Source organism: Schistocerca cancellata, chromosome 5 (genome assembly GCF_023864275.1).
Source record: "Schistocerca cancellata isolate TAMUIC-IGC-003103 chromosome 5, iqSchCanc2.1, whole genome shotgun sequence".
NCBI classification, from domain to species: Eukaryota; Metazoa; Arthropoda; class Insecta; order Orthoptera; family Acrididae; genus Schistocerca; species Schistocerca cancellata.
Window position 1 is genome coordinate 148633232 of NC_064630.1, and position 12820 is coordinate 148646051.

Consider the following 12820-nt stretch of genomic DNA (forward strand, 5'->3'; position numbering starts at 1 on the left):
AATGTTTGTGTTCCATGATCATTTATCTTCTTAGTATGGACAACAAACACTAAAACAATATTTCAAAACTGTTTGCACAAGTGACTTATGTAAAGTGTTTCAGACTCATGTTCTAAGTCACTGACAGATGTTTGAGAGGTACTGCAAACCCTGTGACTGTACATTTGCTTGACAATTGTCCTGTTTATAGAGTTACTGCATCATGGTGTGTAATTTCACATGTCAAACACCACTGCTATGCATTTGTCTGTCTCCTTACAAGGTGAATTTTCCATTGCATGCAATCATTTTATATGACTGATGCGAACATAACAATTTCTGAGCCGTAACCAGATGTGAGCATTGTGCGCTATACACCTCTGGAAAGTATATTGTTCACGTACCACAAAGAATCTGTGCTTATGACTAATATTTTGGAAACCACATGGCTTAAAATATTATAGCATGTTTAACTGCAGAACCTTGTAGCCTTACGAGTGCATGTGTATGTTCTGCAATCATTTCTTGCTTGCCAATACCTTCTTCGTGTGACACCAAACACTAGAACAATAAATACTTCAGAATCGATAGCAATGTTGATTTTCGTAAAAACCTTCAAAGTCCATCTGGAGCTCCATCATGCATGAACCACACGTTTCATCTTAATCAGTTATATCACAACACTCCCATGTCTACTACACACCAATAAGGAGTGGTAACCTACTTTACTTTCACACATCTGGTGAGATCTTGTGCACCTGGATGGATACCATAGCTCAGATTACTGGCCAGTTTTCTGCTTGGAATGCTGAAGTAATTGTGTTCTGCATTAGTAGCAAGTTTGTTGGTGTAGTTGAATGAACATCTTAGGAAGCCAAGTTAGTGAATCACTGCCTCCAGATTGATGCCACTGTGCCTAGTGATTATAGTCTAGCTCAGATTCTCACGTAAACTTAACTGAGTCAGAAAATTGGTTACACTTGTGTGATGCCATATTACATACAGAATTTTAGAGAAATTTAACTGTCCCTGGTGGCTATACTCTGACAGTCTGTAAAACTAATTTTCTGACTACAGTATACCTGGTTAAGATATCTGCTTGGGTACTGCATTTAAGCACATTCATTTATTTCTAGTTTAACCAAATGCTCTTGCATGGTAATGATTTCTTGTGAGTCTTCGTAATCTTATTTTCTCGTAACATAAATCAAAGCTAAAAAATCTTAACTCTGAAGTCATGTTTCCTTAGTTGCACTGAGTCCACAAAACTGACTCAGATACAGAAATTTACGTCAATATTAAATCAGGGAAATATTATGGGACCACCACAATTTTCCAATTCACAAGGATGTATTTTATGGTGTCACAAAACAAAAGAAAAAGGAAACTCATTTTACAAAACAGTCTTTTTTAATGCAAAAATGCAACAATACTTTCCACATAATATACAAATTAATTGACCTTTTAACTTTATAATGTACACATTTATTGTATATGTATATAACAATGGAATATTTTGTTCAGCAAATAAGTTATTTAAATTATTTTTACACTCAACAGTCATGTTTTACAGCCGTCAGGATACAATTAAATATAAAACACTTTCAGAAGGCAAGAGATTCCACAACTGCTTAACTTCTGTTTCTTTTTAAAAAAACTTTGAATGCATTTAATTTACAGTTAAATTTTACAATATTTTACAATCTGAACTTCACAACATTATTCTAATCTAATTCCCTAATCAAAATAGGGTTTTGATTCAGAATTTATGGTGAACTTCAATGACGGACTTAATGTTACTGAGCAAAGTCACAAAAATCCATAAAATAATACTTTTACTAAATAATGAAACCTGCAAATGGAACTCATAATGCATGGCCAATGATTTAAGACTATCTGACTGCATAAAATACACAGTTCGCAACATTTTTGCACCATGCCCTTTCACAGCCATTACACCTGCCATTCATCCATTACATTCAGCTCTCTTAAATAAAAGTGCCTAAAAATGCAGAAACCATTTCTAAGTTCCACAGAGTAATTGCAGAACTGGAAGCAAGACAGTACATAGATTACAAATGGAGAAGGGAGGGAGAGCAAATCTGCCAGCACAACTGATATCAATTAAAATAAATGCCATATACAAAGATTGTACATAATTTTGCTGTCTCTTAAAAAGTGGCAATACATTTATGCCCAATATGTATAGAAAGCACACCATAAGAAAAATGCAGACCCATCAAATATTTTAAAAATTTTATGGCAAGAATGACTACCCCTCTGGCTTTAGTTTAAAAAATGGCTATTAACAATGCCCATAAAAGTCTGCTTATCACTGAAGTAAAATAAAAAATGATCAAAAACAATGAGATCGTTGCGCCAAACCACTTTCGATGTCCTCTTAACATGGTCGTAATTTTAGCACATACAGTCCAACCTTACAGCTACAGTTCCTTTTGTGCAACGAAGGATCGAACATCACGATCACTATCCCTTCGTAACGAAAGGAGAGCAGTTGTCACCACCTGTTCACTTCTCTTCAATAAAAAATTTGCTGTAAAAGGGGGAAAAAATCAAGAAATAAACAAGTGAAAGCAATGACCACAATAATTGACACGATACAAGTAATTAAAAGTGTCTTCACAAATAGGATGAGGAAGCAGTTATGCATGAAGTACTCTACACATTATGAGGTTTGAAAAGTGCATTAACAGACCACGATTCATATTATAATCATTTGTAGTGAAGCTACATTAATCCTTTTGCTGCTACAAATGCGCTCTCTGCATTCCATTCTGAGAATGGCTTTTGTTACGGCTATACAGCTCACTAAATGCCGGTGCCCATGCTGACAGACTACTTTCCATATTTATCACCCGACATTTCAAAACCTATTTCAGTGAAAAAAATTTGATTTTTGCATATCTTACAGTCTGCTATCTTCACTCAAATAACTGAATTTTGAGCTACACAAAATTTTAAAGATTTTGCAGAGGTAAAAATGCATTACATAAACTTTACATATCATCGATTTTAGCTCATACATTGCAGTGAACGAAATGCAGACGACATATCGAAATTTCATTTAAAACTGAGAGCAGAAAAGATCTCATTTCTTTCTCGAGTTATCGGGTTTTATATTCGACGCACAGTCACACACAACTTACACGCTGCGCCCGTTCGTGCCACAGTGCATCACGAATCACGTAGTCAAAACAATAGTCATTCAAGATATGGAAAAAGAGTTCAAACGATAGCACACAATAAGGCAGATACGTCGTACGTAAATTTTTTTTCCACCGATATATGGAAGTCAATTCATTCACAGCAGTGTTATGTCAGTGGCTCAGGACACATACCGATGTCCACAGCAATGCAGGGAATCCCAAGCAACGCACGTATACACGTCCCCAGCACCTGGGTAATGGTGCAGCAAATCACGTATCCGTGTCCGTAGCAGCAAAAGAGTTAAACTACACCTTACCTCACAAGAGAAGACCACTGGCACACTTACGTTTTTCTGCTATCCTGGAAATAGTTCGAGCCACAACAAGTCGCACATTTGGCACTCTGTCAGCAGAAAGAGCTACCAGTGGCAGTAACCAGTCTCGGCAGAACGTAGCACCGTCGATACTGTCGTCGTCGATGAGTCGGTAACACAGCGTAGCGAAAGTCTGTCGGTGGGACCACAGTGCACTCCTCGCGAGCTGCTGCTCGAGCTCCAGAATGAGGGGTCTGAGAAGATTTGAGTCTGTGGAGATGTGATGGACAATGGCAGATACCTGTAAACCCAAACTGTGTGTGAGGTATTTTCTAACCAAAAATAAATTACAGGTGACTCACGATTAAAACATTTAGGTGCATGAGCCGTGAAAACAACAGTGTAACTTGCCACTTTCTGTATCTTGTCTTACTGGGAGTAGTAAGAACTTAAAACTTGTACATAATGTTAATGAGGAAGAACAACAAATCTTATTTTCATTTGTGTCGTTTCCCAATATTTTAGAGGTAGGCCTACAATGTACTAGTCATTTCAGACCTGTGACAATGTCAAATTCCTGCCCGGCACGGAAAGATTTTCCCGACATTCCGAAGATACACATTCCTCTGGGATTCGCCACCTCCGTACCTGCATCTACCATTCATTCCTTTTACTATTACTTTGTACATAATATTTTCAGTTTTATGTATGATTTTATTACTTCAAGGATTTAATTTGGAAACAACCAATTTCTTTTGGTTTGTTTAAAAAGAAAAAAAAAAAAAAAAAGCTTGCTTCATGACCATATCAATTAGATCCAGATAGGAAAGGCAGCATTGCTCGTACATTAATTGCAGTAGCTGGAATCTGCAATAAACAGATTAAAAATTTACAACAAATGTGGCCCCCCTCCTTATTTCGAATCTTCTTCTCTTACCCAAACTTGTTTTTAATGTCCCTTACACACTTTCCACTCACAATAACCATTACTCCTAGATACATGGAAGGTCAACGGCATTTTATACCGAAATCTGGCAATTTTGTTGTGTAAGCTATTAAATGTACTGACGACTTCGTCAATATCAGATTGACTACCATTAATAAGCAATAGCGTGTCGTCTACATATCTATAGTAGTATACGATCTTTTTAGCTACTGTTGGAAAATCTTTTAGTAATTTCAATTCAAGATAGTTAATAAAGATATCTGCCATAATCCCTGATACAGAGTTTCCCATGCCGAGTCCATCTTTTTGGACATAAACTTTATCGTTAAATGTGAAATAGTTATATTTTAAGCAGAATGATAATAATTCTATGAACTCGTTTATTTCCACGCTGGACATATTACTGTGGTTTTTGAAATTAGCGTCAATAATTTGTATTGTTTCATCAATCGGGATATTCGTATATAAATTGACAATGTCTAGCGAAAGAAACGTCATAGTGTCTGTAATAGGTATATCTTTTATTTTCTCTACTAATTGGGTACTATTTTTAACCGAGAACTGTTGCACAAATTTATAATGCTTATTCAAAATAGTTAGACATTTTTTCGCAACATTCACCAACGGACCCCCTCTCCCATCAACTATCGGTCTAACGGGATTAGATTGCTTATGAACCTTGAATTGTGATCGTAACTTAGGAATTTTTGGATTCATTTTGGATTTTCCAACAGTAGCTAAAAAGATCGTATACTACTATAGATATGTAGACGACACGCTATTGCTTATTAATGGTAGTCAATCTGATATTGACGAAGTCGTCAGTACATTTAATAGCTTACACAACAAAATTGCTTTCACAGTTGAAAAAGAACAGAATGGAGTCATTAATTTTTTAGACTTAACCATTGGAAGGGAAAATGGAAAACATACATTTGACATTTACAGAAAATCAACGTTCACAGATATCATCTTAGATTATCGTTCACAACACCCAGACCAACACAAAAAAGCGTTCTTCCACTTCGCATTTCATCGTATGTTCCGATTACCATTATCTAAGGAAAACCATGAGAAAGAGTTAAACATAGTTAAACAAATTGCAAGAAATAATAATTACCCGATGAAATATGTCATGAACATTTATGAGATGACATCCAAAAAATATAGTAAAGACAATTTAAGGCGGAATGAGACAAGCGAAACTAAAAATCAAAAATTTATCACATTGCCTTTCTATGGCCCCATTAGCAATAAAATTGCCAGTGTATTCAAGAAGAGAAATATTAATGTATGTTTCTCGACGGCGAACAGACTGGGCGTGCTTTTAAGGAATAACATTCATGAACGCAAAGTCTTACATGAATCAGGTGTTTACAAACTTGTGTGTGCGCCACGTGTAATGCAAGTTACATAGGGCAAACAGGACGAAAATTAGAAACAAGGTTCCGTGAGCACGTTGCACTTGAGAGGAAAGATATTGCTGAAAAATCGAATTTCGCAGCCCATCTGGTAGCAACTGGTCATACAACTCCAGATTTGACATCGCAATTGAAATTGTTGCACAAGGGTAAAAAAGGTCGCCTTCTCGACCTTATGGAAGAGATGGAGATCTTTTTTCATAATAAAGCTCCAGATATCACGCTGCTCAACGAGCAAACGATATCGAGAAGCACACATTTTTGGGAATGCTTCTCCGATTTACTATGAAATAAATTCAACTTGTGGTCATTCATCACAATTTGCAATTCATAGTCAGCTGCTTGTTACCCCTTATATACAACGCCTCAGTCATATTCGCTACGAGAACACGTATAATGGCCGCTATTTCAACTATCTTAACACATTGACACACGTTTTCAGTTTGTTTTAATAACATTACTAATTTCGGTTTTTAAATGATGCTTCTTTCTTTTTTGTTCTGTAATTTACAGAACTTATGGACGCCTACTGAACATAATTTTACGACAGTCGACATCTCGTAGGCGTTGACACAAAGTAATACAAACCGGTTATCACTTTACGTAATTATTTTTAATGTATGTTAACAATTCTTTTGCTATTTGAATAAGTGCTGGATATCGTGCATAGTCTATGTTTAATTTCTCTAAAGTACAATGTACATTTTGGTATAAGTGACACTATTACTTGTCCTTCCTCATGATGGTTTCTCGATGATTGATGTATACTACTTGTTCGCACCTTACATTTGCACGGAATTTTAATTATTAAGTAACGGCAGTTTCGTACTGTGATTATTTTTTTATATATTTGACTCCTTGGCATTAACGTTATTATTTTTATATTTTGACTCCTTGGTATTAACTTTTGTTACATAAATTACGAACGTTGTACTTTTGACTTCCCACGCCAGATGGTGGGTGTTACGTTTTTTAAGAAAGACCTGTGTTACGCCTCTTTTTATGTTGTTCATTTATTATTCTGTGGCATTATCTTTTGCTTTGTACATGTTCTGCACTCTAACAACTTATCATCGATCTATTTTATGTTTTATAGTTTATAAAAAACAATATGCCAATGTATTTTAGATGTTCTCCTGCGTCTGCTATGTGTTGTACGCACATTTTAAATTTGAATTACTACATTCACAAAAGTACAAGATTTATTTAGTGTTAATAATTCGTAAAACCAATAACACTATGTCTTCACGTGACATGTCACATAGAGGGCGTGTCAAGCCCCGTCACACCGAGGTCTGCTGAACAAGTGCAGGTAAACAGCGACCTCAGTCTATGTGATTGCCGTAAGCCTAGTAACAACAGTGCATCCCAATTTGTTATACAATATAGGTTTGTTTTAACAAGTGTTATGTTCATATGCAGATGTAATTGTGATTTTCTATGTTGTACTCTCTGATCGTAATGTGAAAAAATTTTAACTTCTAGCACTGAAGATGGTCACTCAGTGACACAAAATCGATTTTGCAATAGAAAAATATATGACCAATGCTGTCTCTTTTCATGTACGATATGTTATTTGGTCTCAAAGTGTGCCAAAGTGCAGTGCCGCGCCTCTTCTAACAGCGTTGTTCTATCGCACGTCACTGTTTCGCTCTGTGGAATTCAAACATGTATATTATGTAATGGATTCCATCAAACTATATTCAGGGCAGTGGAAATTAAAATGCCCTGTGGTCTCTCTCCTGCTCTCAGTCAGAAGGTTCGACATCCTGCAATCCTGCACCTCTCTCTCTCTCTCTCTCTCTCTCTCTCTCTCTCTCTCTTTTTAAAAAAAGAAAAGAACCTCAATACTGGATGGGATTATTTGTACCGAGGAGAAAAAGAAATCTTCAGAAAACTTACCTTCTTTATTGCCTATTTAGTTAACAACTTCTTGTTTTGAGTGACAAAGTAAATTTTGGATACATAAAACCAGTACAGGCAAAAGACAAGCATGACGATACACATTTCCTCAACCCTTATGTCCTAGCATTTCTCTCTCTCTCTCTCTCTCTCTCTCTCTCTCTCTCTCTCTCTCTCTCTCTCTCTCTCTAATCTCGCTACCTCTTTACCAGACATGCTTTCCTTTCTGCAAAAGAATCTATTATTTCATTAAACGTCCGTCTAACGTTTTGCTACATGAAGAAACGAAAGGTCGTCATCTAATACTTAATAAGTTGTTAATACAGATAGTACTTAAGACTGGTGTAATTTCCCCGATCTGATTACGTTTATTTTGTCACTATCTGCTAGATAGAACGAAATAGGCCTGTCTAATATTGCAGCAATTTTAACAAACTAAGTGAGACTGGTTTGGCACAAATGGTCATTTTTGCAATACGACCGAATATAATTCACGAAGTACCATTATCAAATGCCTATGCCTACTACAAGCAAAGAGCTTTACATTAGGAAATGATTTCACATTTCATTCATATGCTCCAGCTTCTCAAGCACGAGATCGAAAAGAAGTAGTACAAAATTTTTATATGAATTTGGAATCATCATATTCTTCCACAATTTGTGTGACATCCCAGTTTCTTCTCCTTCCTCATTCTAACAAACAATGTTATCACTAATTCTGCAACCATTCCTGCCAGTATCAAGACTTATTCTCCTATTAACTTCACCAATCTGCTACAATCACCGGTTTAATTATCCCACATTTGTCCTCCAGTCAGGCATTATTGTGTGTTTGTACAATGCATTTTCCATGCTACTCCCAAAACAGAACTCGGCAGCTGCTAGCCAGGGACTGTACAACTAGCACTTTTACTAGTGTAACGGTCTGGCCAAAAATTTTCTATCAAAATTTCATTTACTTTGATACACCGAGAAGATAATACATAATCTTTCTTAACTGTTATTCCTGTTAGTCGCTAACTTCCACCCAGGTAGTTTGAGTCTATGGATTTTGCCAGTAATTATAACAATGCTGATCATTTGCAAACCCAGTCACAATCACATAAATCACAAACTGCGATTGGCATACACCTATTCGGCTTTATCCCGCTCAGCTAGTATCGCACCATCCCTTTTTGCCTGCTGGAAAGTTTATTTCTAGATGTGACAGGCATTCTCCTGGCAGAGACATTATGCATGCATTCAAAAATCAACTTATGATTCATTCAGAAATCAACTAAGAATGTATTCAAAATGGAACATGGATGTGTTTCAAAATCATATGAATAATCAATAGACCACCGTATGCTGGATGCTAGGAACTTTGTGAAACAAGGTTCCTTTCCTCAAGAATATGAATTTGGGACCCCCTCGAAATTGCTGGCCGGGGCAGATACTTCCCCTCCCCCCCTAGATCCGGGATTGTTAAGCATACGAGAATCTAGCAGCTTGGGCGCACTAACAAAATTTTCCTGGGTAGCATCTGGCTGCTTGCTGCTTCTGCTTACAGCCACACTTCTGTAGCCATAAGCGGGAGATGGTATTAAATCATACACGGCTCAACTGCTCAAACGAATCTAATTTAAACAGTTGTGACTTCACGCGCATCGGAGGCAATTTGTTGTTATGAAGCATTGCATAGTCTTCCTAAAGCCTTGACATATTCTGCAGTTGGCAGGCACTTGTATGAGCACTGTTTTGTTGTATGTGGCGCATTTCCTTTGAAACTTATTTAAAGTTTTATTTTCTTTTTTCCCTCTCGTTCCTTAGAGTATTCATTCTTACCAGTCAAAATCGTAAAAATTTACTAAAAACTAAAACAATGAAAACCTCCCGAAATTCTAAAAAATTCCTGAGGTTTTTCCGGTTTTCTCCTGGTTGTCCTGGGTCGTATATACCCTGTGTTACCAAGTGTACAGAAACACAAACTTTCTTTGGTTTACTGACGATTATGTTGGCGACAAAGGATTGGTTTGTGGGGAACTCAACTGCAGGGTCATCAGCACCCATACACATTCCCAATTGGTACACAGTCCAATCCAATCACTTTCATGAATGACGATGGAATGATGAGGACAACAGAAACACCCAGTCCCTGGGCAGAGAAAATTCCCAACCAGGCCGGGAATCAATGCTAGCCACTAGACCACGAGATGCGGATGTTTATTTACTGGCATATGTCCAGGTACCAGGCAGCCAGTTCAGTTTATGGAGATACACGACTTATTGAGAATCAAATTACTATTACCTTGCTGCACTATTTTCCAATTATTTGTTCGGCATGTAACCAGTATAACGTGAAATCTTTAATCTTACAACATTCTAATGATAAATCAATACCATCACTTTGTCAGAGGTTACTGTGAAATGATACAACTAAATAGTCCATAATTATTAATCCTTTCCTTAAGAAGAAAGATTGGGAAACAGCTCACTCCACTCTACTACAGCACTACAGCAATCACACAGACAGTAATTTTTTTTTAAAAAAATACTGTTCACCATATTCGTAATTTGTTATACTGGAATTTACATAAGATGGCAGAACATGATGCAAATGTTACAAATACTCTTAAGTGTTTCTAGCACATATTAAATACCAATCAACATCACAAAAAGTACTCTTTGAAGCTATGAACTACTGATCATCTGTTCCCCAGTTTTGCTTAAAATACATCTACACATCCTATGTCAATGCCCTTAATCCTAAGTAACAGAATCTCTTCACAAATTCAAATAGCTTCACTTCAATTGCTAGAATTCCAAGAACTAACAGCAGGCAAATTCTGCTGACGGTCAAGCAAGTGAGCAAGAGCAATCAAATAAATTTTTGAACGGTTGAATAATTACTTCATACTAATCAATATTCAAACACTCTGGATGTGGAGACAAATACTACCAATTAGTGCACAGCTGTACAAATAGTTTAGAATGAATGTACTTGAGGTATTAATTATGGAAAGGATTGACTACTACTCACTTAAAAATGATGTTGAATAGCGGCAGTCATAACGAAAAGGCTATTGCACACTGAGCTTTCAGCCAAAGCCTTCTTCAGAAAAGAAAGGAAAATGGAACGAATGAACACACACACACACACACACACACACACACACACACACACACACACACACAAACAAAACCTCATGCAACTAAATGTGGCATCTTTTCGGTGAGTAGCAATCTACCCTTTTCACAATTGTTTGTATTCCAACCTTGACTTTCCACACGAGATATAAATATATATATGAATCTGCACACTCACAAGCTCTATTGCCTGCCGTCTTACGTGGGCCACTCTATCCACAAGCAAGCTCAGTGTCAGAGGACCCATATGACGACATACTGCAAATGGTGGAAACAATTCCACTGCCAACAGCATCTGATGAGCCAGTTCATGTCGGAAACGCCAATCCAATGTGTTGTCCGTCGAGTGGAACTCTTCCAAGCGAGGCAGGTACATCTCACGGTCACCAGGACTTAGCAACTGTGGATGATGCAAACATTTTACTGGTATATAGTAATATATTACACACACACACACACACACACACACACACACACACACACACACACACACACACACACACACAGAGAGAGAGAGAGAGAGAGAGAGAGAACATGAAACAATGCATTTTTCTTAAGAAATATGTTTTAAACAAACAAAACAGTTTTATACATTAAATATTCAAGTTTCATGTAGAACATACATCTGAAATACAAGAAATTGAGCACAATTTCAACGTAGTAATCTGGCACACCCTACGAGTGATGCCAGTGTGAAATGAATTCTTATTTCATGTTAGCCACTATGACAAACGTGAAATTGTAATGCCGGGTCAGAAATTTCGGAAACTTTTACATATAACAAATTTTTCATTTAGAAGGCTGATTATCAAGTTGTGACTTTGAAATATACAGTTGCATAATAACAACAGTATTAACAATTTATTATTGCATATGGATATTATACATATCCCTCTTGAAAAACCTAGATAAGAAAGTATACCATGCCCTAGAACTATATGGAAGTGTGCTGAAATGTGAAAAACTGTGGTGTGGTTGGGATATGTATCATGCACAAAGATTTAAAAATAGCCTTAGTGTGTTAACATTGCATCTTTCCCTACTAAAATATTTTACCGAGAGCATGGTAGCTTATGACTAAAAAATCTCTTCATTCATCCTGTGCAAAACAATAGCTCATTTAAAAAAATTTTTGATTGAAAAATTAAACAATTTATTGTGAGCTCTAAGTTATTTGTAGGTTTAATTGGTTTGCTATGGTAACAACACAGTGCAAATAAAAGTTTTGTTATAGGAAATTTTATCTAGTCATGGCAGACAAATGACTGTGACGAAACTTATCTGGAAATTACGAAGGATGAGGCAGCACAGTGATTTCGTCTTTTGTGCAATAGTCATGCATCAACAGGGGTGAATGTGCAGATGCGTTGCTATGATAGAACAGCCATGTATTGTCTCACCACATTTCAGGCCATTTCCTCCTTGCATTTTCTCACAGGTTTCTTAACACATCCCAATAGTACCATCAATGAACAGATTGTCCCTGTGGCAAGAATTCATAATGAACTAACTGTTCAAGGTCAAAGAAAACTATCAGCATGGCTTTGACATTTGACTTGACCTGATGAGCTTGTTTCGTCTTTGAGAACCTTTCCCAACCTATTGTTAAGATTGGGCCATTACCTCACATCTCATCGCCAGTTATGATTTGCATAAAAAACATCTTGTTCTCATTCACGCAATCCAAAAGCTCTAACAAATTCTGAGGCGAAGGTCTTTCTAGTCTTGACTTATGAGCCATTCCAAGATGCTGTGCTAGGATTTCATGACATGATCCCACTGAAATGTTACATTCTTCTGTAATCTCTCTGACAAACAATCTTTGATTGGGAGGCACAATTTCGTTGATGTTCCTGACATCGGTAGACATTGGAGGGTGTCCTGAGCAAGGGTCATCCTTTATTTCTGTCCAGCCATTTTTAAACCGTGTGAACCATCCGTAACACCAAGTACGGCTTAAGCACT

General features: G+C 36.9%; 1 protein-coding gene across 4 annotated transcripts in view; it reads right to left on the reverse strand.

Annotated features, from left to right (window-relative positions):
• Nucleotides 1–1380: 1380 nt before the first annotated feature.
• LOC126188967 (serine/threonine-protein phosphatase 4 regulatory subunit 1-like) overlaps nucleotides 1381–12820 on the reverse strand; it is a 328109-nt gene continuing 316669 nt past the window's right edge. For all 4 annotated transcript variants that reach the window (XM_049930729.1, XM_049930728.1, XM_049930730.1 and 1 more), the window contains 3 exons: nucleotides 11034–11255; nucleotides 3494–3761; nucleotides 1381–2533 (listed from right to left, as the gene is read on the reverse strand). In XM_049930729.1, the coding sequence (XP_049786686.1) occupies nucleotides 2424–2533; nucleotides 3494–3761; nucleotides 11034–11255 (600 nt within the window). In that variant the 3' untranslated portion in view covers nucleotides 1381–2423. The remainder of the gene's footprint in view (nucleotides 2534–3493; nucleotides 3762–11033; nucleotides 11256–12820) is intronic.